Source organism: Labrus bergylta, chromosome 23 (assembly GCF_963930695.1).
Source record: "Labrus bergylta chromosome 23, fLabBer1.1, whole genome shotgun sequence".
Taxonomy (NCBI): Eukaryota; Metazoa; Chordata; class Actinopteri; order Labriformes; family Labridae; genus Labrus; species Labrus bergylta.
In genome coordinates, this window is record NC_089217.1 from 19,469,853 (window position 1) to 19,496,504 (window position 26,652).

Below are 26,652 nucleotides of genomic sequence, written 5' to 3' on the forward strand. Positions count from 1 at the left end.
GCATGAAACCAAAACAAACTTCACCACTCCGCTCTCCTCCAGCGACACACCTCCACCCCCTCTCCAATCGCTTCTACACAAAGATAAGATAAGATTTACTTTATTGATCCCCGCAAGGGGAAATTTCAGTTTTTACACTCTGTTAATGAGTCATGCAACACACACATAGGCTGAAATATATACACACATGCACAAACAGGATCCTATGGACATAAACTAATGGAGAGATGTCAGAGCGAGAGAGCTGCCCCTGGCAGGTGCTCCTGAGTTGGTGGTGGGGAGGGGGTTTGGTGCCTTGCTCAAGGGCACCTCGGTAGTGCTCAAGAAGTGATCTGGCACCTCTCCAGCTACCAGAACAACTTCCATATTTGGTCCGCACCGGGACTTGAGCCAGCGACCCTCCGGTTCCCAACTCAAGTCCCTACAGACTGAGCTACTGCCGCCCAAGGAGCTTAGTACAAACGGGGGAAAAAATTGTCCTTGACTTGAGCTGCAATCGCCTGTGTCCTGCATTGTTGTGTTAGCGGGCTAATGTTAGCGCTCTTTAGTTAGCTTGTAGCTTCACATTGTGTGAAAATTGACCGTGATCTAAAACCTCTTAAGTAAAATTCAAATAAGCAGTGAGTATGTTCTTCTTCTTCTTCTTCTCTCTAGTTGTTGATTAAAACAGCTTTTATACACAAGAAGAGGAGCCGGCCATCCCGTCCATGTAAACACAGCACTGACAACAACACAGCCAGCGGGACTCGAGCTTCAGCTGACTCACAGTTTATTTACTTTACTTTACTCACAGTGTAAAGTGTCAGACATTCTTCCTTTAAGCCTTTTTCATACAAAGCTCCTTAAAAACTTCTGAAGCTTTTAGGGTGAGCAGCATATCTGGAGTTTCTTTTCAGCATGAAGTCCATGTGAGCTGATGGAGAGAAACGCAGGAGGATATATTCAGGAGAATTTAACTCAAGCGAGTGGGATGGGGAGGAGAGGTTTTTTCCCTGCGAAAGGTGCACACCTATAGACTGTATGCACAGACCAGTATGATCCCTGTGCACGTAATTAAACTGCTGCTCTCACCTCCAACCCCCTCTCCACCCTGGACGTTTTGACTTTGAAAATGTTTTGAGAACCAGAGTTTGACTGCTGTAGTTGTTACAATTAAACAATATCAATAATTTCCATTTCCCAGTGATTGTCTTCCAATGATATAGTTCTTTTTCGGAAACAGAATTTTTTTCCAGTAGCCTAATTCTGTAGGCTAACTCTAAAGCTAAGCATTACCCATATTACCTAAGCTAACGCTACAGTTTATCAACGACAAACATGAGGAGAGTCCTGCGTACATAACGGCTGTCAGAGGTACACTCAAGGCTTTTCAATAGTATCACCACAGATCTATAAAACACTAATAAAAGCAAGACTACTGTATATTGCTCATTCAACTTTAACTCCGACATATATTCCTGATGCTTCACTGCAATAATTGATTGCCACTTTAGGGTCTTCTGGGGGTTTTTTTGTGCACATTTTACTGATGTTGGAATGTTTCTTTTAAATTTGGACCATCATGTTTAGTTTAAAAGGCATTTAGTTTGAGATTTCATGTTAAAATCTAGGTTCACATAGCATCTAGGCTAACATAACATAACCCATGTGAACTTAGAAACCTTGAACCCCTCGTTGGTGTTTGTTCCTGCATGGAAAGCTTTGAAGATCCAGGCATCAACATTGTTCCACAAATACTAGAACAATGTTTACTCTGTCTGCAGCGATGATTGCGTCTACAAGAACACTGCCTGATTGGTTGTATTAGTCACAGAGGGAAACGTGCAAGAAAACACACTCTTAACGTACACCACAGCACTCATTGGGCTTTTATTCATTGCTCATTTTGGGTGCTGCAGATGTTCGTGAGTCGACATACTGTACTTATTAAGCCAAGAGAAGAAGAAATTTAAGAGACTAACTTCAGAGACACGGGGAAGCCCGAGCATGAGGTGAGTGACCCACCTGCAAAAGAAAGTGTGTTTTAATATTTACACTTTCTCTGCATCTTCACCTAACTTACAGAATCGTGTAGTTTTGATTGAGGACATTATGATTTATGAACTTTATTACACTCGAGATTATAATATATAATAGAGATTAAAGTGAGCTTTTGGAGCTCAAATCCTTTGTTGATGGTCTCTGTCAGTGCAATGGTGTTAATCTTTGTTTGCATCTGTTACCTTTGCACAGATTGTCGGATCTGAAATTGGTAAATATAGTTCAGTTCTTATGGTTGATGTGTTGATTGCACAATGATGGGTTTAAAGTCTGTACCATAAAAAAACACTTTCAACATGTGTTGTCTCAGTTGAGTTTAAATGGAAAATGAACTAAGGACGGTTCTTTCAATGGTGTCCCGAACTCTTGTCTCTGTCATTGGTTTTAAAAATTACTCAACCTTCTCGTGTGGATTTCTTAATTGTTTGTCTCTTAATTTTTTAATACATAAATCTTAACAATCCTGTACTTGTAAGTGAACTTAGCTCACTTATTTCACTGATTTCCCTAAAATAGGAAAAACATATCTGTGGTTTGGTTGTTTTGTTTTGATTAAGAATGGATTTGATCTGTTACGTTAATAAGTGTTATCAGGTGTAATTATGTTTATTGTTTTTATATCTGAGATGCTATATACACTGGAGTACAGGCAGATAATCAATCTGGCTACTTGGTGAACTATAAAACTATTTTGGCATGTCCAAATAAAAGGTGTAAATAATGCCACTGAAAATTAATTTGTAGAATTGTTGCAGGAAATTACGCAGCCCCAAAAGGCTCAGGTAAGAAAAAAAAAAAGTGTAATCTGTTCCTACTATATCCATGGATTTGCAATCTATGGGCACGGTTTTGTTAACTGTGCGCATAGATTTGAAATCTGCAGCAATTTATGCCAACAGATTGCAAATGCATCTGCACAGTTTATGAAACGTTGCCTACAGTTTTGCTAAACTTGCTATTCAAATCTGTTCAAACATTTTACAAAACTGTGCCCACGGATTGCAAATCGGTCCATGTGCATGGATTTGTAAAATCACGGGAAAGGATTTGCAAACAGCTTTTTTATTTTCCTTACCAGAGTCTAACATAGTTTTTGTCCGTGGTATTGATTTAGTTCTTAACAACCTGGATCCTGGTTAAAATATTGTCCCCGGTTTTCAATTAAAAGTCTATTTCTTTAAACCTTTCCCTCTTAGCAATGGATACAAATACAACAAATTTACTTTGTCATAACTATTGAAGCAGGAACCTTAGCAGTACTGCAACATCAAGAAGATTATTAACACTCATCCCTGCCTCCACTTCCTTCTTATCATCACATCATGTTCGCATCAGCAGGACAGTTCAGGACGCTCTGTGAGCTGAAGTTGCAAATTCTTGTTCCCTGGGAGTTGCATTGCTTTGGTTGTTATTTGTACCGTACATTTTCTCCCGTCTTATCAGCAATAAGACACAAATACACAGGCTTTCATTTATTGTCATAACACTATTGGGACACATGTGAGTTACGCCTCTTTGCTTTTAAAGTAATGCAAGTTTACTACTACAGGCAGTAAACCAGATACATTTATGATTGCAGCTTAGATTAAAAGATGATATCATTGTTTGATGTTCTGCTCACAAAAACACCTTGACCTTTTTAGTTTTTAGAAATGCAAAATCTTACTCAACAACATCCCTACATGTTGAGGTAGGTTCTCAATAAAGACTACAGTTGAGCTTTATATACTTTCAGTTTACTTTAGTATATTTTGGGAACACACAACAGCATACAACAACTTGTGCTTGAGGTCACACACACACTTTACTCCTGCCCCAGTGTAACCGGAACTAATTTCTCTGGCCCCGCGCAGGGATACATTAGGAAGGATAAACATATAACACCACACTACACACATCTATTTATTTTATGGAGCAAACCAAATCCACAAAATCCAAGTGGGTCCAAAATGGAACTGGCCTGATATGTGGTACAATCTCATACCAGACATTTGTGTCCTAACTTTCTATGTAGGCTAAACATGGATCGGATAAAGGACCGTTGTTGGGCTCCAATAAGTGTAGCCCTTTTGGGAATATGGATGTGCATTTTGAGTGAAATGCAAAATTTGCTGGCAATGGGGGTGCTGGCAGCCAAGCGGTTAGTGTGCTCGATACAAAGGTTGCGGTCCCCAAGCAGACTGCCCGGGTTCTTGTCCGACCTGTGGCTTCATTCCGGCATATCATACCCCATTCCCTCTCTCCCCCCAATTTCTGACTCTATCCACTTTCATGTTTAACCTAACGAGCTAGACTGATATAGCAAGACAGAGTACCCGGTGGGAACCAATACATTCAAACTCAACACAGAAAGGTCCCCGTCCAGCCAGGGACTCAAACCAGGAACCTTCTTACAACATTGTGCAGCCTTCATTTGGGACCCATCTTGGAAACATTTTGAGCTAGCTAAATGGATCATGTGTATTCTTGTGGTTCACCAAATACGCCCAAAAACCAACCCACTCTAAAGCCAACATAAATTGAGCCAAGCTTACTAGAAGCCCAACTGGTAATTGCCAAGTGGGGCCCATTTGGACGTGTTGCCTGGATTCACAAACATACTGGCCTAAATAAATGTGCTGCTTGTTGTTGTTGTTTTTTAAGATTTATTTTTGGGCTTTTTATGTCTTTATCACAGAGACAGGACAGTGGACAGAGAGAAATCAGGGAGAGAGAGGGTGGGGAATGAAATGCAGGAAAGGAGCCACAGGTCAGAGTCGAACCCGAGCTGTCGGTTGAGGACTGTAGCCTCTGTACATGAGCCACACAAATTATAGGCCATCAGCATCCCTAAAAGAGCTGTTTTAACCTAGTCAATGGTCAATTCCAACTTGCATATAAAAGATCATTCACCAATCCTTTTTTTGGTTATGCTTAAATCCAAACAATTACAGGATAACATTTTTATACAATGTGTTATGAGGCAATTGGTGGAAACCAGTTAGTAACCATGATAGTAAACATGTGCACCTGCCCACACAGCACTTGAACACGTTGTTTCATTTGTCAATCTCTCTTTTATTAATGGAAATAAATTCATGCCAAGTATAAATTGGCTGACCTTGGTTTAATCAACATTAAATAACTGTTCCATTATCATTATTGTTCCATATCTTGATGCTGTGTCACTTTTAGATAACAAGGGCTGGCAGAAACAACCTGACCCCAGCGGTACTGTCCCATCAACGGTTTAATGAGATCAACATTTTCCACCAAGAAGTCACAATCCAATCGGGTAGGACAACCCACTCACATAAAGAACACACCAGCAGTAAAAACAATAATAGTAAAAACACATGATAAAACATGTGAGTTCATGATTACAGAACGTAAAGTCCTGATGAACATTTGTACTAAATACTTTTTTACTCAAGTAGTAGTACAGATACTTGTGTTAAAAAAGACCCTGGCAAAAGAAGAAGTGGAGTAAAAGTGAAGAAAAGTACTGACTGAAATGTTTTAAAGAGGACATATTATCCCCCTTTCCCCCCCTTTTTAAACAGTCCCCTGTGGTCTAAATGAAACATCTGTGCTGTGCTTTGGTCAAAATATAACATAAATCAAGCACCAGAGGAGGTTTGTGACCCTGTATAAACCAGCTCTCTCAGAACGCTCCGTTTTGGTGTGTGTGTCTCTTTAAATGCAATGAGCCCCCCCCCCCCCAAGTTATCCATTATTAAAAATGTTGTCTCTATATGCGCTACAAATGATCGGTGATGAGGTTGTCTACTGTTATTTTTAATGGCTGCTGCTGCCAGAAATTAATGTTGGTGTCTTACAAAAGTGTTTGACAGTGAGTGTTACATTGACTTTTAAAAAAAACAGCATGTGATTTTTCCTCAGTAGACACTACCTATTGTTTATGTTTTATTTTTGTATTTAACCAGCACAGTCCTGGCTGAGACAGGCAGCAGCACAATGAGCAGAGAAAAGACAGACATGGCAGATTGAAACAGCAAATGTTTTGTCAAGATCATCCACAAACACATCAGGGAGCGGCAAATTTCAACGCCTTTTAACCCAGTTCAGTTCTGACTATACACGGACAGGACAAAAATCAGCAGACATTAACGGTGTTGCTATGTCCACAGGGTGCGGCAAATCTGAACCCAAAGATCCTCACAGCTGCTTTGAGTGTTTGGCTGCTCTGACACAGAGCGTCTCTCTCCTCCCAGCATTTCCTGTCTCTCATCAGCTGTGCTATCCTAGGAACTACACTGTGCCAGACCCCCCCGGCCTGTTCGATGGCCACGTCTGGCCCATGTATTTGAAACACAAGAACCAGGCTGTAAGCATGTTTATTTCTGCTGTCATAATGGACACTTGAATATTGGTGTTAATGGGACTTAATGGTTTTCTGGAGCCAGCCTCACGTGGACACTCTATGAACTTCAGGTTTTTTTTTGGCACTTCTCCATCGGCTTCATTTTTCCACACCATAGTTTTCTGCTTGTTAGACCCCTATCGTTGCTCTGCGTTTACTTTCTGCAGAGTGTGTCGGATTTTTCTCACACAAACACATTTCCCATGAACCTGACCTGACCCTGCAAACAGTATCAGGAGGTATCACTTCCACTTAATTCTGAGCAGACACTTTTGATAAGATTTCCCTGAAACCAGTTAGCAAACCAGTGAAACTTACACACACTCACTGCCACTCACACTCACACACACACTCACTCACACACACACACACACACACACACACACACACACACACACAGTCTTTCTTATCAGTGTTTGGTGCTGCTTTGAATCCAGACTGAGCTTCCTTCCCCTTACCTTTCTTTTTCCTCCCTTTTGTGTTGAAAAGTTCATGAAAATTGGCAAAGTTCTAACGATTTCTCGTAAATTTAACTTTCTTGACTTTATCAGAGTGTATTATCAGACCCTGGAAAAAACACATTTATGAATCAACTTTGTGCGTTTGCTCCTGTAGACTATTTTTACCGTGTGGTGCTGCAGCCGCCCTTCAGTAGCGTTCCCCATCCTGAAAGCTACTTGATTTCCACTTCATAACAATGACCTGCCCTGTCTGTCCTGTCCACATCCTCCCCTATCCTGCCCATCGGTAAGTTGTATTTCCAATGCTCTGCGTGGGCGGAAAAGCCTCCAGTGAATGTTGCAGGTTGCAGATATCATTAAGAACAATGGTCAAGGATAAGGCAGGCGTCCAGCGACGACTAAGTGAAACAGGGACTTTATCATAATTGCTGTTAATAATTACAGTGGTGATAAGCAGCAGAGGTTGGCATTTATTGATGGAAAAGTCATCTGGGGTCTCAGCTGATCTGCAGGAGCTGGAGGAGGAGAAACAGACCACTTTGGATTTGAGACAGATTAGGACACAATCAGGTATGTGGGACGAGCTGCTGAGGATAGAGAAGCTACAGGAAAAGAAAATGTGCTTTTGTTTCTCACCCTTTTGGATTTGAAATCTTTGAAGTTTGAATTTTCACAGATCCTTCACGGGCTCTTTAAAAGTAATTTCCTCTCATCATCAGCTACTAGATTGAATCAAATATTGAGAATAGGTTATTTAAAAGAATAAAAAATAGGATTCTAAGTTTGGATCAGGTTATCCATGTTGTTTTTTTATCTGAATAAACTTCCAGTGTGTGATGTTAAAAAACTTTTGTGTAGGATTGGGATAACTGACCCCAAAAAAATCTGGACATTCTTGATCCCAGCAGAGGGCTGGACTCGCTGAGTTTATACCGACGACATGTTTTATATTTCATATTTGAATTGTGGTATTGTCATACTAACACGGTACATAGGGTGAAATCTAAAAGACACACACATCCCTAAGATGGTGCTGGATCCAAAAATGAATAGGTACAAAGCAGCAAAAAAGATCGGCACACCGTGGAGCTCCCATTTAGAGGATTTATTGACAGGTGAGGTTTTGAGCCTACATGCTACTACTCAGATTAATCGGACTGAGCATTGCCTTGGTGTGAGGTGTGTTTCTTTACAGTACATGAGGTAAACATTAGACTTAGACTTAGAGACTTAGACTTTCTTTATTGTCATTCAAACTTGTACTTTACAGTGCAGATAAGAACAAAATTTTGTTGCATTTGGCTCGTTATAGTGCAGGATAAAAACAGCAGCATGTATTTACATATAAAAAATAATAATTAGGTTTGTAAGAAATAGATGATTGCGTCCCCAATGAACTGTCAATTCCTTACATACAGTAATTCATTTAGAGCAGCTGGGAGGTACTTGGTGTGCAGTGGTTAGGAGTGAGGAGGTTCCTGGTTTGAATCCCTGTAGGACAGGAACCTCTCTGTGTGGAGTTTATATGTTCTCCTCGTGCATGTGTGGGTTCTCTCTGGCTTCCTCTCACAGTCCAAAGACATTCTTTTTATTATGTTATTTGGTGACTCTTAATTGTCAGTAGGTGTGAATGTGAGTGTGGCTGGCTGTCTGTCTCTGAATGTCAGCTCTGTGATTGGCTGGCTAACAGTCCAGGATGTAACCCCGCCTCTCGCCCATTGACAGCTGGGATCAGCTCCAGCCCCCCCGCGGCCCCGAATGGGAAAAAGTGGTATAGATAATGGATGGATGGATGGGAGGTACTTTCAGATTGAAAGTTGTTGGGCGGATGGATTTTGATCTGATTTGTTTAGAACGCAGCTAACGGATCAAATCTTGGTATCATGAAATCACACAAGACAGGCAAATAAATGTTCAAGCTAATTTAGACTCTGAGTAAGACGGAGCACGCCGATACGTTACTCCTTTGCTCCTTAATAAATGTGCCTTAAATGATTTTTGTGCTCCAGTACTTTCTTTGGATCCTGCCTGAGAGAAGGAGTCCACTGAGTTAAATTTTGAACGTCTAAGGTTCTTCTCTCAGAGCACCGACCTCCATTTGTGAAAATTGGTTCTTAATAAATAAAGTCTGATTGATTGAGTGAATAGAATATGAAATGGGACATGAGCCCCACGATAACGTTATATATCTACATCAAATAACTGATCGAGTGAACAATAATAAATTCCCCTTTAAAAGTTAAAGTGCAGGAATATTGAATAGTTAAGCCTTTATTGTTCAGATGTAGATTCAACTTTTTCAACAAGTGGGCTGGACTAGCCTCGTGGAGGTGTTGAATAAGGACGGTTTCTCTTGGGAAGGTCAAGAAGGTGGAATAAAGCCTCTCTGGTGTGAATCTGTGTGCAGAGCTCAGATAGACTCTGACACACCACAGCAGCTCCTGACCTGGTGCGTGTCCTCTGCCCCGTGTTCCAGGGTCTGGATCTTTGTTGTTTGCTTTTTAATGTCCTTTGATAAGTCGTGTTTAGTTAGTTAAGTTGGAGGATCCTCCTCCTCCTGATTTAATGTGATTACCTGATTCCAGAGCCACATAGAGAGAGGCGGCCCTCACCAGAGCACAGGAGAAATGATGAGAGCGGGAGCCAGGCAGTACGTGGTCGCCCGGCCGCTCTACTCCGAGGAGTCCTTCTCCGAGGAGCACGAGAAGATCTACAGGCACCACAAGAGCTCGCTGGACCACATCAAGCAGTACTTCACGTGAGGAACCTTTGTTTTTAATAACCTGGTGGCTGCACAGTTAACCTTTGAAGTCCATCCTTTTTGATAAAGTTGAATATGTTAGAAGTTGAGTGTCCTGCTCAAATGTTTAAATGTCTGAAAGTGTAATAAAAACAGAATCATTTAAACTTTAAGGACAACATGCTTAAAATATACAGTACTGTACGGACGTGAAAGGTCGATCACAAAAAGCAAAAGATCAACACCAATCACAGTTATCTGCAGATATGAACGGGCCGAGTAGCAGAAAAGAGCACGGCCTGTAGTACAGCTTTAAATAAAAGGTACAGAGTAATTTGAGATGTTTCTCAATATCATGTTGTGGGTATAGAAACGCAAATCATGGCTCAAAGGTAGCAGTTTCATTCTCTTCTCTTAAGGTTTTACCAACAGCTGTACATCAATCTGCTTCACTGTCTCAACTATTCAATCATGCACTGACAGGATCTGCTTTCATCATTAAAGACACCATTAGGTTAAAATATCAGATTTGCTGTCGGTGTTGGAAAGCTCAAAAGTTTCACAATTACTCCTCCGTTTCAGTTTTAGAGTTTACAAAAGCAAACGGAAAAAAATGCAAAAGAAGAATTCAAATAGAAACAACAGGTCTGAAAATGCTGTTAAAGTGAAGACAATACAATAGAAGAAGTGACTTAAAGAAGATAAGCAGTAAAAAATGATGATCAGATTGATGATTATAAGAAGATTTCCGATTTAAAAAAATGATGAGAGCACCAAAGAAAATAAAAAAACAAAATAAAAGCAATTAAGGGAGGTTTAGAGCAGGACATCAGAAGAAGGATAAGTGATAGATAAAAAAAAGATTAAGAGCAATAAAATAAATAAAGGAAAAATTAAGAATCAGTGAAAGAGTACATCACATAAAAGTAAGTTTTGAGACGTGATTTAAAAGAAGAAACTGATCCTGCACGCCTTATCTCCTCAGGGAGGTCGTTCCAAAGTCGAGGAGCCCCGCGAGAAAGAAAGTCAGCGAGTGTTTTGATCCACTGACAGTGTGATGCACTCTGTTTTAAAGTTACTCTCACTGACTTTGACTTATCCCTGTTAACATCTTGACCACATTTAAAAAAACATGAACATGTCTTCTTCCTCCATCCTCTTTCTGATCACTTCAATCACTTCACTTTTTTATATGTATTTTTGTTTCTGCCGTTGTGTGGCTGCAGATGTGATGCCAAACGAGCAAAGGATGTAGCGCTCTCTCTCCTGCCCGTCATCGGATGGCTGAAAATCTACAGACTCAAAGATTGGCTGCTCAGTGACATCGTGTCTGGCGTCAGCACTGGACTGGTTGCTGTGCTGCAAGGTACAATTCTTTGAACTTAACAGTATCTGATGGTGATAGGATCTTATACCGTCTATGGACAAAATGGTTAAATAGAGGCAGGATGTGCTTTATTTCCTCATTCAATGGGATGATGAAGTGATCCCTCTACTGTACCGTCTTCAGAGGAAGAGTTACGGCACTCTTTTGTGGGGGTGAAAAAGCAGTATGAAAAGGGCTTTAGTGTTAAAATACATCAAAAATTGAATTTTAAAGATTCTTTAATGTTTTTAATTAATTTGAGAGTGCTTAAAGGCATGAGATCAAAAATTAATAGAGAAAGAGTTTTCTGGTTTTAATCTGCATTTGAACCGACTTTAATCTTCACATTTTACATCTTACTAAATTTAAAAATTCTCATTCTGTTGTGTACCTGGCACTATTTCTCTTCGCCCCAAAATGATACGGTCCTATTTGGAGATGAGTTTGATTCCGAGGAACTCTGTGTTGGTCATGAATTACATAAAAACAAAAATTAAGGCGGCGTTCTCATCACTCATCCTAAATAAGTGACTCCCCTCTGATTTGCTCAGAGGAGAGGAATTTGTGGAGGGGGGGGGGGGGGGGTATCGCAGTAATCTCAGTGTGGGTATCGATTTGAAAGAGAAAACAACTTTCCCAGAGAGGAGATGAATCTTTCACAGAGACAAGTGAACGGGTCTAAAGTACCTGATAATATATGATAAGCTCTGTGTATATGAGCTGTGTAGGATTATAATGCATGGCTACATGATCATTTATCAGGTGCAGCAGGTGAGAGAAGATTAACAAATCACCTGTTATTTGCCAGAGAGGTGATGAGTGTGTATGTTTTCTTGTCATCTCAGGTTTGGCTTACTGCCTGCTGGCCTCTCTGCCCCCCTGGTACGGACTCTTCTCCGCCTTCTTCCCTGTCCTTATTTACTTTTTCCTGGGAACCTCCAGACACATCTCAGTGGGTAAGGCCTGTTTCTCTCACTTATAACTGCTCGGGAAAGACGAGGACTCAGTCAACCACCCGTCCTTTTTTTTTTCTCTCTCTCAGGTCCGTTCCCGGTCTTGTGTCTCATGATCGGCTCGGTGGTCACCCGGTTGGTCCCGGACGAGGGGTCGCCCGCCAACATCACCGGGTTTGAGGGTCTGACCAGAGACGAGCAGAGAGTGCTGGTGGCTTCCTCTGTCACCTTCCTCGCCGGTATCATGCAGGTAAAAGAAACATGTGTAGCAAATGCATTCATTTCTTTTGGGTTTTTTTGCAACCTCAATGAACCTCATATGCAAATAGCTTTTTTTGCAAGGAGAATAGTCAGATAGTAAGATTTTTTCTTACATTTCCTACATTGCACCTTTTGTACTTTTTGTGTTTTTCATTGTTTATTTTTATTTTTTATATTTTACATTTTTAAATTCTATTTTATATATTGTAATATCTTCTTATACTGTATTATTTAAGATGTTGCTAGTTCTGCTTTCTTTCCTTGTTAATTGTTTAGCACCAATACACCAAGTCAAATTCCTTGTATGTGTAAATTTACTTGGCAATAAACCCTGATTCTGATTCTGATTCTGATTCTGATTCTGATTCTGAAGATCAGAAGTTCAGATTTCATCAAAATATCCTTCCTAGGGGTGCTGGTAGCCTAGCGTTTAGTGCCCATAAAGTGAATAAGAGAGAATAAAAGGTTTTGTTTTTAACAGCTTTTACAGCCTGCAGAGTTCATAAAACACTATCTGATGTCTATCTGTTGAAGTGTTGAACTGATACTGATGTTATCTAAGGTAAAGGTATACAATTGTATGGTTTTTGACGCCCTCGTTATCTTTAACACCATGAATGAGTTTGATCTGACAGATAGTGAGAGACACATGAACTCAGAACACACACATCATGAGCAGCTCGTTTAAACATTCTCGTTTATCGCAGCTTACGAGTAAAAGTGTGAGAGAATCAGGAAGCTTAGAAACGCTGTCATTCAATGTCGTGGGTAAGAGAAGTGGTTCAGATAGAAGTGATTGTACCCGACCTAAAAAGCCTCTGCATGTTTCTAATAAGCTCCACGAGCAGAAACCAGCTCAAACTAAGATCAATATTGGAGATGCTTTTGAAAAATGGAGAGAGGTTAGAACGCAGAAAGGTTTACAGACCCATGCAGAGCTGGATAAACACTGAAGCTTCAGTGTCCACCACATGGCAACTCACGTTAGCATCGACTCTAGAGAGGAGGGGGCGGGGGGAGACAGCTCTCTCTAGTATTTTGGACTGCAGTACCCATTTTAAACACTATGTGTCAGAGTTACATATTGCTCCTTTAAGCTACATCAGGGGTGGGCAACTGGCGGTCCGGGGGCCACATATGGCCCCCATCAACCCTCAACGTGGCCCTCAGGTCAATTTTTCCATACCAATTAAATGGAAACATGAAGAAAAACATGACGAAATCTGCCATGAAATCATGAAAACCAGGAATGTATGCATAATAATATTTGATCACTGGTATATGTTGAGTTGAATTTGAGACATAATTGATTGTAATCGTTTTTATATTCTACAATTTGGCCCCCTGGCAGTGAGAATTAAATGAATGTGGCCCTTGCTGTGACCAAATTTGCCCATCCCTGAGCTACATGATCCTCTCTCTCTGTCTCCTCCAGCTGGTGATGGGCGCCCTACAGGTGGGCTTTGTTGTCATGTACCTGTCCGACACTCTGGTCTCTGGCTTCACCACAGCAGCTGCCGTCCACATCCTGGTGTCTCAGCTCAAGTTTGTGTTGGGTCTGCATGTCCCTGGGATCAGTGGACCTCTTTCCCTAATTTATGTGAGTCGGGAACAGTTTGAAGCTCTCTCCATCTTCATCACATTCAGGTGTGTCGCATCAAATCATCTTTTTAATCCTGACTTTTTTTTCAGACTCTCGAGATCATCTTTAAAAATATTTCCTCCACAAACGCATGTGACGTGGTGATCGCTTTGGTCATCATGGTGGCGGTGTTCATCGTGAAGGAGCTGAACGACAGATACAAATCCAAACTTCCCGTTCCCATCCCGATAGAAGTCATCATGGTGAGAAACACTGCAGGACGCCCTCCTCATACCTGTGCTCTGAGAGGGTTTGTGGTCATATAAACAGTAATAATAATGATGCTTACTTCATCGTGACTGTGCAGGACCCCAGTGTTGTGTCTATAACAATCATTAATCTGATTTATGAAGTCATTAAGGACAATTTTAAAGAGCTGATTCATGTCGGCTAAGGGGCAAGAGCTCACAATCTGCACTCTTAAAGATAATAAATATGAGTAATTTTGAAACTAATAATGAGTCAGACCGAACCACGTCTCTTATTTCCCCTCTAGACAGTCATTGCATGTGGAGTCTCCTACGCATTCGACTTCAGGAAACGATTCGGTATCGATGTTGTTGGACATATTCCAAAAGGGTAAGACATCCTGACAGAAATACAATGACTACAGGCAAACTCACAACTCACTCATTCTGGGGAGGAATGGTTGATGTTAACTATGACTTGAATAATTGGTTCTGTAAGCTTGCAAAGCTAACACACTTTTTTAATATTTTAAATGCTGCATACTTGAGTACAAGAGTGCTTCTTGTGGCCAAAAATGAGAATAACAACAAACACTAAAACATAACTGAACATAACTGACATAGTTTTTTTTTTTTTAATTAGCTTGGCAGTTTTTAAAGTTTTCAATTTACAAGTAAAGATAATTGAATATAATGTAAAAAAAATATATAAACTATGAAAAATAATCCTTCCAAAACTTTTTCAACTGCGTCAGCAATTTTTCCCATTTGCCCCTTGGAAGCTTCCGTACAATAATCCCATTTTAAGGCAAAGCCTCCACAAGAGCTACCTGGGCTACGAGAACAATCCCCTTTACAGAACCATGATTTGATCAAATTAAATAAAAAGGGGGTGCCGTATAGACTAGTGGTTATGTCGGGCCCCCCATGAAAAGAAGATATAGTCTTCGTCACAGCGTCAGCGGGTTCAATTCCGACCTCGGCCCCCTTGCTGCATGTCATCCTTCGCGCTCTCTCCTCCCAACACTTCCTGTCTCTCTTCAGCTGTCCTCTCCAATAAAGGTTTTACTCAAAGTGTTGTTTGTAATGGAGGTACAGGTGTATGATTCCTGAAACACACTGGTAATTGCTCTGTTATGTTTATGTTCAGCTTTTTAATCACATCGTCCAAAAATACCACAAACAACAATTCAGTCGCCTCCTTTTACGACGTAATCAGTTTGTAGTTAGAAATGTGAGTCAGACAAGCCGCACTTTAAAACGCTGATAGAAAGAAGTACGACATTGAATGACAGCGTTTCTGGGCTTCCTGATTCTCTCACACTTTTCACTCGTAAGCTGCGATAAACAAGAGCATTTAAACGAGCTGTTTTAATTTTATCTCCGGTCTGAAACTCATGATGTGTGTGTTCTGAGTTCATGTGTCTCTCACTATCTGTCAGATCAGATTCATTCATGGAGTTAAAGATAATGAGGGTGTCAAAAACCATACAATCGTATACCTTTACCTTAGATAACATCAGTATCACTTCCTCAACAGATAGACAGTCAGATAGTGTTTTATGAACTCTGCAGGCTGTAAAAGCTGTTATAAACAAAACCTTTCTGTCTGTTTCTGTTTCTGTTTTTTAGAAGAAAAATCAGCGAGTTTGTTTTTGCAATTCATTTTATGACCCATAACATTTATAATATAACACGGGATATTTGGGCTACAGTAGGAAAATGAATTTGTTAATTTGTAATATTAATAGAAGTAAAAAAAAAGCAGTCTTAGCAGTTTGACAAATAAATCCTTAAATCACAAGAATAAAGTTGCAATATTTTGACTGAAACTTGTTTTGACTGATGTCAGAATAGCATCACGCCGCCTACACCAAAATGAGAAATGTGAGGCCTATTCCTTTCATACACAAACAGAGTTTTTGGTCGCTGAAAACTCACATTCCAGGTGAATATCAACATAAAACGATATGAGAGGAGGATGAACGTCATATAACTTGTTGTCATTTATATTCCCGTCCTGTATTCTACAGGATGGAAGTGTTTGTGTTGGTATTTTTACAAGCTGATCTATGCGATACTTTACTAGTTCACCTGGATGTTTTGTTCATTTGTAACAATTTTTTTGTTTTTCATCCTCTGATTTCTGACAATTTGAGGAACATCCTGACATAACAGTGTTCATAATGTTTCTCAGGTACGAGCCTCCGATCGCCCCAAACCTGCACGTCTTCCAGGAAACCGCAGTGGAGGCTTTCCCCATGGCTATAGTGGGCTTTGCCGTCGCCTTTTCTGTAGCTAAAGTCTACTCAGTGAAACATGATTACACCATCGATGGAAACCAGGTGAGGGAAAAATACAATACCTATTTTTTAACATTCAAACTATATACTCATGTGTGGGATAACTACAACAGTTTCTGTTTTAGGAGCTGATCGCGTTCGGAGTCAGTAACATCTTTGGAGCTTCGTTCAAGTCATTTGCTGCGAGTACAGCTCTGTCCAGGAGTGCCGTGCAGGAGAGCACAGGCGGGAAGACTCAGGTAAACTTCTGGACTCCTTTATTAATTCATGAAAGAGCATGTTTGAGTCAAACCTAATGCTAACCCAAAACCCCTTTAAATAATCTTCGGGGTGAACAATGGGAGGAATTATTCAAAGAGGGACATAAATGAACAAACAGTCCAATGTGGGAGTTTGACTGGAAAGTCAAAATGCGATACTTTAACACCCCATCCATCACCTCAAAATACAGCAGTACTTCTGAGTTGTGCTGGAGGGCATGTGGACTAGTGAGGGGTTTTACTCATATTTTTGGGACTGCCCAAAAGTGGTAGAATTTTGGAAAATTTACAAAAAGAAATAAGTCAGATTCTGGGCATCAATCTAATCTTGGATCCTTCACTCTTTATTTTAGGTATAGCTCCTGATACCAACATGGACAGAGACTTGATTTCCTTGCTTAGAATTTTGCTATTAATAGTAAAGAAAACAATAACAGCATCCTGGCTGAAACCACAGCCTCCCAACATAACTCAGTGGAGACAGAGATTCAAAAATGTTTTCATCATGGAAAAAATCACAGCCAGATTACATCTGAAAACAAATAGATTTGATGTAAAATGGGCCCCAGTGATGCAGGTCACACCAGCCAACTACTGGTCTGGCATGTATACCGCAGCGTGTCTGCTGGTTTTTGCAGATCTGTGTGCTCTGAAGTTGTTGTCAAACCTTTGCCATCTCAACACGCAGGTCCAGATTATTATTATTATTCTTAACCAGGCTGTAAACGTTTTTTCTTTAAATTTGGGACTTGTTGGTTATGCAGACAGCCTCAAGTGGATACTCAAGGAATTGCATTTTTTTTTGGCGTTTACGCATTAGCTTCATTTCTCAACAAAGGATGTTGCCGCTGCTTGATTTTAACATACCTCTTCTGTCTATTACAGATAGCTGGATTACTGTCAGCCCTCATAGTGATGATCGTCACACAAGAAATTGGATTCTTACTGGATCCACTACCGAAGGTAAACACCAAATCTCCTGCAAGTAAATGGACTTGTCCCTTATATAGTGCTTTTCTAGTCTCCTGACTACTCAAAGTTTTACACTGCAATTGTGGGAGCAATTCAGGGTTAAGTGTCTTGCCCAAGGACACAATGGACATGTTGCTCAGCTGGGGATTGAGCCCTCAACCTTCTGGTTGAGAGGTGACGACTCTACCAACTGAGCCACAGCCGCCCTCCTCCAAGTGAATGTGATGTTTTTTAAAGTCGTGTCTAGACTTTCTAAAATCTAACCTTTTGATTGAAACAGTCTGTGCTGGGCGCTGTGGTCATCGTCAACCTGAAAGGGATGCTGATGCAGTTTAGAGAAGTCCCGTACCTGTGGAGGAGAGACAAACCAGACTGTGTAAGTTCTAACACATTCCTTGTAGTTTCAAAGAAAGAGTTAAACATTTAAAATCTCCTTCAAAGCTTCTCTTTGATTCCATCATCCATGTCCAGGTGGTATGGTTAGGTACCTGTCTTGCAGCCACCTTGCTGGGGCTGGATCTTGGTTTGGCTGCAGGGCTCGGTGTGGAGCTGATCAGCGTCGTCCTCAGGGCTCAGTTGTGAGTATCTGTGCATAAACTCTTTACTCTCATAGATTTTCAACCCAAACACATACACTCAAGAGCTGGTTGATATCCTGACTCTTATTGTCGACTTCAGGTTAATGTTTTAGGTTCAAGTAAAACGTCTTCAACAAATGTTGGATATCTTTGCCGTTTCATTTTAACGAAGAAACAGAAATAAAGTTTAAATACAACGTCTTTTCACACACTGTGAAGGATTTGAAGTCTAAATTCAAGAAAACTTTATTGGCCACATTTTTGAAGGGAAATGTTTCAAGACATATTGTTGCATACTGTAAAGGTTACAACTTGTAGTTTGGGGGTTTGTATCAATTTTCTTCTGCAGTTGTTTCTTGTATTTCTGTGTTTTTGACTTTAAATCCTTTTAAGGTCACATATCCTCTTCCTCTTTAGCCAGTTTAAATAAGTCTCAGAGCTCCTCAAAACATGTGTGTGAAGTTTCTTGTTCTAAATCCACTCTGATCCTGTATTTGATCATGCCTATAAACCCCTCTATTTCAGCACTGCTCAGAACAGACTGTTTCTGTGTCTGTACCTTTAAATATGTAAATGAGCGGTGTCTGACCACGCCCCCTCTCTGGAAGGGCTTGGGTGGCTCGAATTTCTCACTTCATGTCCTATTGTTTACGGTGAGAAGGCAGACTCAGAGGGCAGAACAAACACCTAGCTGTGGGAGTGTCACCCACCTGGGGGAGGGGCTACTGCCCTTTGTGATGTCATGAAGGGAAAATCTCCAAACGGCCTGTTTGAGCACACATTTTCTGAAAAGTGGAGCAGGTAAAAGACATAGAGGATGGATTTTTCTCATCATTGGGGGGTTTGTGGACAGACTAGAGACACATGTTAGTGTTAGGAAAACATGATAAAGTGTATTTTACATAACATGTGACCTTTAAGAATGTTCAATGGATTTGCTGTTCATGTTTCGTTGTTTTGCATCCCATTTTTTCTTGTGCAGCACATTTCCCTTTTTGCATTTGTTTTAGACTTTTGCACATTTGCATTCAATCTTCTAATCTTCTAAGTTTGGGGCGTTATGGGTCGTCTGCTATTTGTGGTTACTAAATGTTAGCACGTTTGAACACTAAACTCAGAGGCAAAAAGCAGGAAGTCAAATAACAGTACCTGCTCAACATGCCTTTTTAAGAGCAGGTGGTGTTGCTGTGATATTCTAATTACTCAGCAACAGATTTTGGAAATGGTTGGAAATATTTTTTAATTATTATTTTTTTCTTTTTTCTAGCCCTCGCTGCAGTGTGCTGGCCAACATCCAGGGAACAGATATCTACAAGGACAGGAAAGACTACATTAATGTGAGTAGATTTGTGTTCTGTCAGGGATCTGAAAGTGAATGATGTCTCATTAACTGACCTTGAATGTTTGAATGAACTCTGGGAGTGTTGGATTTGTTTACCTTTCAGCTTCTGTTTTTAGTTTAATTTTTTTTAGCAACCTTTCCCAGAGAAAGACCCTGTCTCTTTTTTACGGGAACATCCCTGCTCCTTCCTTCTTACTCGTGTCGAGTTTGTGCACGATTTTTCAGATATTCTCTATTTTCTAACTCTCTGCAGATATATGAGCCTGAGGGAGTGAAAATCTTCAGGATCCCATCGCCAATCTTCTTTGCAAACATCGAGTTCTTCAAGAGCAAGCTGGTGGAAGCTGTAAGAAAAAATACAATTTGCTTTTTAGTAATTAAAGTCACATCTTCATTAAAACAGCAAACAGCAAATTTGACCATATTTTGCCTCTAAAAAGTGAAACCTAGTTTCACTAGTTTCATGATTTTATTGATTGGTGCTCTATTCTTGTTTTGATCTTGTTTATATTTGCCTTGTTTTTACTGACAGGTTATTCTCTTAGTATTGAGCACTGTTGTCACTTTATTATGTTTTGTCCTGTGCTGTCGATTGTGTGTAAAAGGAGGCCGATTCACTCACTGTAAAACCAAATTGACCCACGGGTGCAAATGAGGTCATCTTACCTGACATTACCTTACCTTACTGGATGTCTTTGTAGGTTGGATTCAACCCTTTGAGAGTGTTGAGGAAGAGAAACAAAGCACTAAGGGAGATCCGGAAACTTCTAAAGAAAGGAGACCTGCAGTGGACGCCGGTGAGTCACGACTTTCTTTGACCTCATTAAGCCAATAACAACAAACAAGCTTTCTCTGGCAGCACGTTCAGCGAGACATCCAAGTCTCGGTTAGACATTGTGGGTGAATCATTTGCCGTCTTAATCGTTTAAAGTACAGTTAAGTAGCACAGCTAAACAGAAGTACCTGACACATTAACACAACATGGAGTGCTGAAAACATCCTTCTCAGGCTGGCTACACAAGAGACGATTTTCAAATCCTAACTGATTCTAAAAAACATGAAAGACTGGAGACATGGGGACGGTTTCAACTGACTTTTAACATAATCCTCCGAACTCACACACTAGACAATTCGGCCAGACCACACACCTGGCCGCTTGTAATAAAGATTTCAAAGTGTCAATTCCACAAATCTCACAAAAACTTGCATGTGAGTTGAGAAGAAAAAAAAAATATGGAGGACGATTGACGTCGTCAGCTGCTTGAGACATTATAATGGCACTCATGTCGTTGCCATAACTCCACATGCTACTCTTCTTCTTCAATATTCTCCTCAGCTCGAGGCTCAGTTGTGTTTATGTTCTCTGCCTTGTTTGTGAGCTGTTAAAGTACCCAACATCTGGTTTGTGACACCTCCCGGTCTGCCCGCTCTCATTGGCTATCGCAGGTATTCCGTTGAGGCGGCCTGACCTTGAATCATAAATATCCAACATGTTTGATGTTTACGATTAGAGATTAGTGAGGCTCCGACTTGATCAGAAGCAGTAAAATATTCCAATTGACAGCACACACTTTTGAGGGTTATTTGGACTAATAATCGGTTGCGACAAGCCTTGAATCGGAGCCACACCCTTTCCCCCCTGATCATTGGGTCTGGGGGAAAATCGAGCAAATTTGGGCAAAACCACAGGGCCATGTCCAGAGGGATTTTCAAGGGTGACATGGCCCCCACTGTAACATGATTGGCTACCCCTGTTGTTAGCCCAAAATGTTAAACTAGGATTGTGATGCGGTTTAGCTAGTTGCTCCGAAAACTCATGACGAGAATCCAGATCAGGCAGACAAAAAAGCCTCCCTCAAACTACCAGAAATGCAGTTTGGCAAGTTGAAGGAACAAAGATGATAACAGCTCTTTATACCTTTTGTGTGGATAAAAGAAGTTGACATATTGTAAAAAAAAAAAAAAAAAAGCTGTTCAGCTGTTTGTAGCTTAAACTTTTATCGCTTTTTGCCCAAATTTCAGAATTTTTAGTGTGTACGGCAGATTTGTGTTGAACCAAAAACCAGTGAGGAAATGACTGAAAAGTGTATCTCCCATCACAGAAAGGCTTCTTGAACACGTCATCTGGACCCTTCCAGAAGTCAGAGGACGAGAGTAACGCGGAGGAGCTCGACCTGCCCACAGACTTTAAAGACCTTCCTTCGCGGATCGACTGGAACGCCGAGCTCCCCGCAAACATCATCGTCCCCAGAGTGGACCTCCACAGCCTCATCCTGGACTTCTCTGCTGTCTCTTTCCTGGACATCTCTGCTCTGAAGGGACTCAAAACGGTCGGTTGTTTATTCACTGCAGCACGTGGAGCGGTTATAGTGCTGAAGCCGTCTCTCTAATAAACTTTGACTGTGTTGTAGGCGCTGAAAGAGCTGATACGGGTCGAAGTCGAGGTCTACATTGTCGCTTGTGATAGTAAGTAAAAATTATTTAAAGGAACAATATGTAACTCTGACACCTAGCATTCAAAATGGGTACTGCAGTCCAAATTCAAAACATTGAAGAGAGCTGTCTCCCCCCCCCGCCCCCTCCTCCCTAGAGTCCATGCGCCACCACAGTGTCCACAGTGGACACTGAAGCTTCAGTGTTTAGTCAACTATGCATCAGTTTGTGAACCTTTCTACATTCTAAACTAAACTAACCTATTTCTATTTTCATGTGAGTCATGTGAATTAGTAGTTGCAAAATATGTTATACTTCTTAAAATACTTGAGTGCTTTATTTTGCCCTTAGTTTTGCGACTTGTGCAGCAACTTCAACTAACTGTTGCCCTTTAAGCAGTTTTCACATTTGCACTCCTGAAAATATCAAAAAAATTTGAGGAGGACTGGGGGGGGGGGGGTCCTGAGGTAAGACGTGATGCTAAAAAAACGTGATGGGCGAAGCAACAGAGTCGGCTATACGGTGCTACAATGAGAATATTTGTCTTTATATCAATGCTCCGTGTAGTTCAACGGAATCACACTATCAACAAAAGAGCAGAGAAGAACATACTGGAGAACAGAAAACATCATGCAGCAGGTTCATTACATGCACGGTCACATAAATACACTCTATGCACTGTGCAGCAGTCACAGTATATAAACATCACCACCCTCTCCTATTGGAATTCTCCAGGGAATATTCTGCTGCGTTCTCAGATCAGCTCACTCAGACTTGTTGCATAAAAAATACTAAGGGACTAGCAGGAGAAACTCCGGGTGAAGTCTGAAGCTGTTTGAGTTGACACATAAAGCTCCTGCGGCAAATATCAGGAGTTTTTCTGCAAGAGTAAAATAACTATAACTATACATAATGTTATTTTACTGCTGTTTGCTGGTCTATTACTTACCATAGTGTTGTCAGATCTGCAAACGCAATGAGTAAAAGAACTTGGACTTGTTTTTTCTCCTCACTTTCAGCTTACATCCTGGAAAAACTGCACAGCTGTTGCTTCTTTGATGATGAAGTTCAGCCGTCGATGTTCTTCCTGACGCTTCACGACGCCATGTTACACATCCTGGAGAAACATCCAGAGTCCACAGAAAAGAAATCGGACTATGACAGGGTAAATAAGGCAACACTTACAATGTGAATGTATGGAAATATATCAACTGTGTGCACAAGGCTTTTAACTGACTTATGAATATCCTCAAAATGACGATCTCCTTGTGTTCTTTTTTTTTTACAGATCATAACAACAGTCACAGTCCACCACCCTGGAGGCGCTTTAAGGAGCAGAGATAAAAATGTAAGAGTCTGTTTTTATTTTCAAGAAGCAGCAACACTTTCCATCTCCTCTACTGTAGCCATGTCCTGAACTTCATGCTATTAATGTCAGGACAAAGCCCTTTGATCCACACACAAAAGAAACAACGTGCTCCAGAGTTTCCGTAGAAATTTAATGACTCAGAGGGGAGCTGGGCTCTGTTATTTGAGGGTCTAAATAAACTTTTAGGTCCAGAACATTTTAGATTCACTCCAACATGCAGCTGCGACAAGATCTGTAACGGCCCCTCGTGTACAGAGGCTGTAGTCCACCAAGTGGGTTAGAATCTGACCTGTGGCTTCTTTCTTGCATGTCATTTCCCACTCTCTCTCTCTCTCTCTCTCTCGCTCTCTCTCTCTCTCCGACTTCTAGCTCTATCAACTCTAAATAAGGGCAAACAAAGCGTAAAAATAAACCTTTACAAAGACAAATGAAATACAAATTATAAATTGTATAAATGCATGTCTGCTGAGAGCTTCTAACACGATCTACTGGAGCATATCTGTACGTTTTTGCACTTCAAAATGTGTAAAAACAGGACTCATCTTTAAACATATGATGATATATGATTTTATAAAGTCTCTTTTGATGAATTAATTTTGTAAAAGCTTATTAAAGGAAGAATGTGCGACTTTTTCATCCAGTAGATGTTGCCCTTGAGCACCAGCATGAAACCAAAACAAACTGCTCCGCCATACTGAAGCCTCCGCTCTCCTCCAACGTCACACCTACAACTCCTCTCCAATCATGTTCACACCAAGGAGTTATGACTAAGAACGCACCATAATTAAGCACCATTTAGCATAAGCGGCGGTATAATTTTTCCTTTGCTAGAGCTGCAATCGCCTGTGTCCTGCATTGTTGTGTTAGCATGCTAATGTTAACGCTCTTTGGTTAGCTCGTAGCTTCACATTGCATATAAATTGACACAGAATGACCGTGATCTAAAAACACATAATCAGTCCAAATAATCAGTGAGTATGTTCTTCTTCTTTTCTCTTCTCCTTGACTCAAACAGCTTTTATACACAAGGCCGTCCTCTAATTGTAAACACAGCTCTGACAACAACACAGCCAGCAGGACTCAAGCTTCTCACTCATCGTAGACAGTCATGACTCAGAGACACATTTACTCAGGATAGACTGGATTTCTGTTGTATTTTTGTGTAAAATGTTTCACATTCTTCCTTTAAAGCTGCTCCATTAGCGACCACAATGCTTTAAACACAACTTCTTCTTCACCCACAGGCTCTGGATCCAGAAACCAGGTTCTGATGTCAGTTTTAGACGATTTAGAGGAAGATTTATCTGAAAGTAAAAAAAAAGACCAAAGATTAAGGAGTAAAAGGTTTACTGATCATGCTGTAAAAACACTGATATAATGAACGACACTGTTTATGACTTTTCACATATTATGACTGATCTGAGTTTACGTTTATTGTTTTAACTGAAATGTAAGTAGACACATGTCGTGTTTTTTATACTGTACATGTTCCAAGAGTTTGTAGACATTTTAGGTGTAATGTATTTCACATTTTGTATTCTTATATTTTCATTACAATGAGAAGAAATGCACTTTTTTTGCCACTCTCTTTGGGACAAAAGCAATGTTGAAAAAAGACTGAATGTGCAGTTGCTGAAATATTATAATAAATATTTTATCTCTCGTAACAATGACGGTCAATGCTTCTGTGTTGTTTTGTTTTTAATATTGTAGCGCAGAGACTGTACAAACTTAAACTTTAGAGCAGTGGTTCTCAACTGGTGGCTCGGGACCTGGAGGTGGGTAGCAGAGCCATTTTCAGTGGGTCCTTAATGTGTGCCCGGAAAAATGTTTATGTGTCTTGTGTTTAGCTTCTGCTACATGTTTTGTACTGACTGAGGTCCTAACTGCATCCTTTTTAAGTCGGTACAAAACAGATTTGTCGAAAAATATCAGAAATTTGAGTTCTGATTTTTCATGGAGGAGTTGGTGGTGGGTCTTGAGGCCAGATGAGTTGAGAACCACTGATTAAGAGTAAAATAGAGTAAATAAAGTAAGATATGTTTAGGGCATATAGCTAACATGTAACAATCTGTATCCAGCCTGTCTTCCAAATATGGTCACTTTTAGTACCAAGAAAACAAGATGGCTACTGCCAAAATATCAAACTCAATGCTTCAAATGGCCAGTTGACAAACAAAAAGGTGGCGTCACAATGGCTAAGCCCACTTCTTTTATGCAGTCTATGGACTTATTTCGCTGCTGGCAGTCATGTTAAAAAGTGTTTCTTCAACTTTAAACTTTAACATTAATGTACACAAGTGCATCCAGGCGAAAACAAGAAAAAAAACACAGGCATATCGATTCAGACAATAGAAACAACATAAAAACATTTAAAAATAAATCAATAAGTACTTTAAGTAACAGGTAATATAAAAACTGTCCATGAAACCATCATTAAAACCAAAATAAACCCCATCATCATTGATGGCCTGAGTTATAAAATAATCTTTCAAGCAGCTAAACTTCAACATGGTTGGTAATTCTTCAGATCCACTTATTAAGATTCTGGTTGAAATTGTCTTTAGGTCCTGACAGACATTAATAACTCATGTTCTCTGAAAAAGGAACAAAGAAAATCAGTCATCTGTAGCAGTTTGTAAGTCTGTAAAAACTTTGACCAATGTCTGCCATGAGGTACCAATCTGATGAACCAATCAGACGCCTCCCTGTCTCCCTGCTCGTTCTCACTAGCCCACACTCAAAGCGCGTCACCGATTATGGAGTTTCTTCTGCGAGTTTGTCGTTGGCCGTTGTGAGTACAGAATTAGTCTTTTTTTTTTACATGTATTATGATAAGTTGAGTGTTTATTTACCGCTGAATGAGACGTGAGATGACGTAGTTTCTACACAATGCATGCGATGAGCTGACGTCCGATTCTGCAGGAATGTAAGTATGTAAGTGAGATGTTTGTTTGTAATTTTTTTAATACTTTAAATTGTGACTTTGGATGCACAAAATGTTTTAAATCTTTAGAGAATAGAGCTTAGAAGACGTGTTTGTTGTTATTATCTTGTGTTACTTAAAAGTCGATGTGATTGGTGCAGACAGATGGGGTGAGTAAATGCTCTTCATTTCTGAATGAAAATTCAGGCCACCCCTGCACAGTCATTGTCCCAGTTGGGCCCCCCCAGATCATAAAGTCTGGACACGCCCCTGGAGACAGATCAGGTAATCTAACGACTAATGACCTACGGGCAACTTTTATGATTAGTTGAAGCCAATTCTTGTCTCTTTTTGAGATATTACCGAGTAGTGTAATCGAAATAGCAGTCATTATTTTGATGTAATTCACAGATGTGAGAATGTGTGACTGTGGACTTTGTCATTGTTTGCCAAAA

The 26,652-nt window shown here is 40.4% G+C and overlaps 1 protein-coding gene across 6 annotated transcripts; it reads left to right on the plus strand.

Annotated features, from left to right (window-relative positions):
* Positions 1-1,835: 1,835 nt before the first annotated feature.
* Positions 1,836-24,945, plus strand: LOC109993979 (chloride anion exchanger). Of its 6 annotated transcripts, XM_065951153.1 has the most exons (24): positions 1,972-1,991; positions 2,233-2,251; positions 5,215-5,314; positions 6,171-6,367; positions 9,450-9,622; positions 10,831-10,970; positions 11,816-11,926; positions 12,013-12,173; positions 13,620-13,784; positions 13,877-14,029; positions 14,323-14,405; positions 16,212-16,359; positions 16,443-16,556; positions 17,463-17,540; positions 17,830-17,925; positions 18,021-18,127; positions 19,395-19,464; positions 19,723-19,815; positions 20,171-20,266; positions 21,572-21,799; positions 21,881-21,935; positions 22,922-23,067; positions 23,191-23,250; positions 24,516-24,945. In XM_065951153.1, exons 1-24 carry the CDS (start codon positions 1,987-1,989, stop codon positions 24,540-24,542), a joined length of 2,625 nt encoding a protein of 874 aa, XP_065807225.1. In that variant the 5' UTR covers positions 1,972-1,986; the 3' UTR covers positions 24,543-24,945. The 6 variants fall into 6 exon arrangements, with proteins under 6 accessions (XP_065807227.1, XP_065807226.1, XP_065807225.1 ...); XM_065951154.1 differs by lacking the exons at positions 2,233-2,251; positions 6,171-6,367 and having other exon boundaries at positions 1,842-1,991; XM_065951155.1 differs by lacking the exons at positions 2,233-2,251; positions 5,215-5,314; positions 6,171-6,367 and having other exon boundaries at positions 1,836-1,991.
* The last annotated feature ends 1,707 nt before the right edge of the window (positions 24,946-26,652 follow it).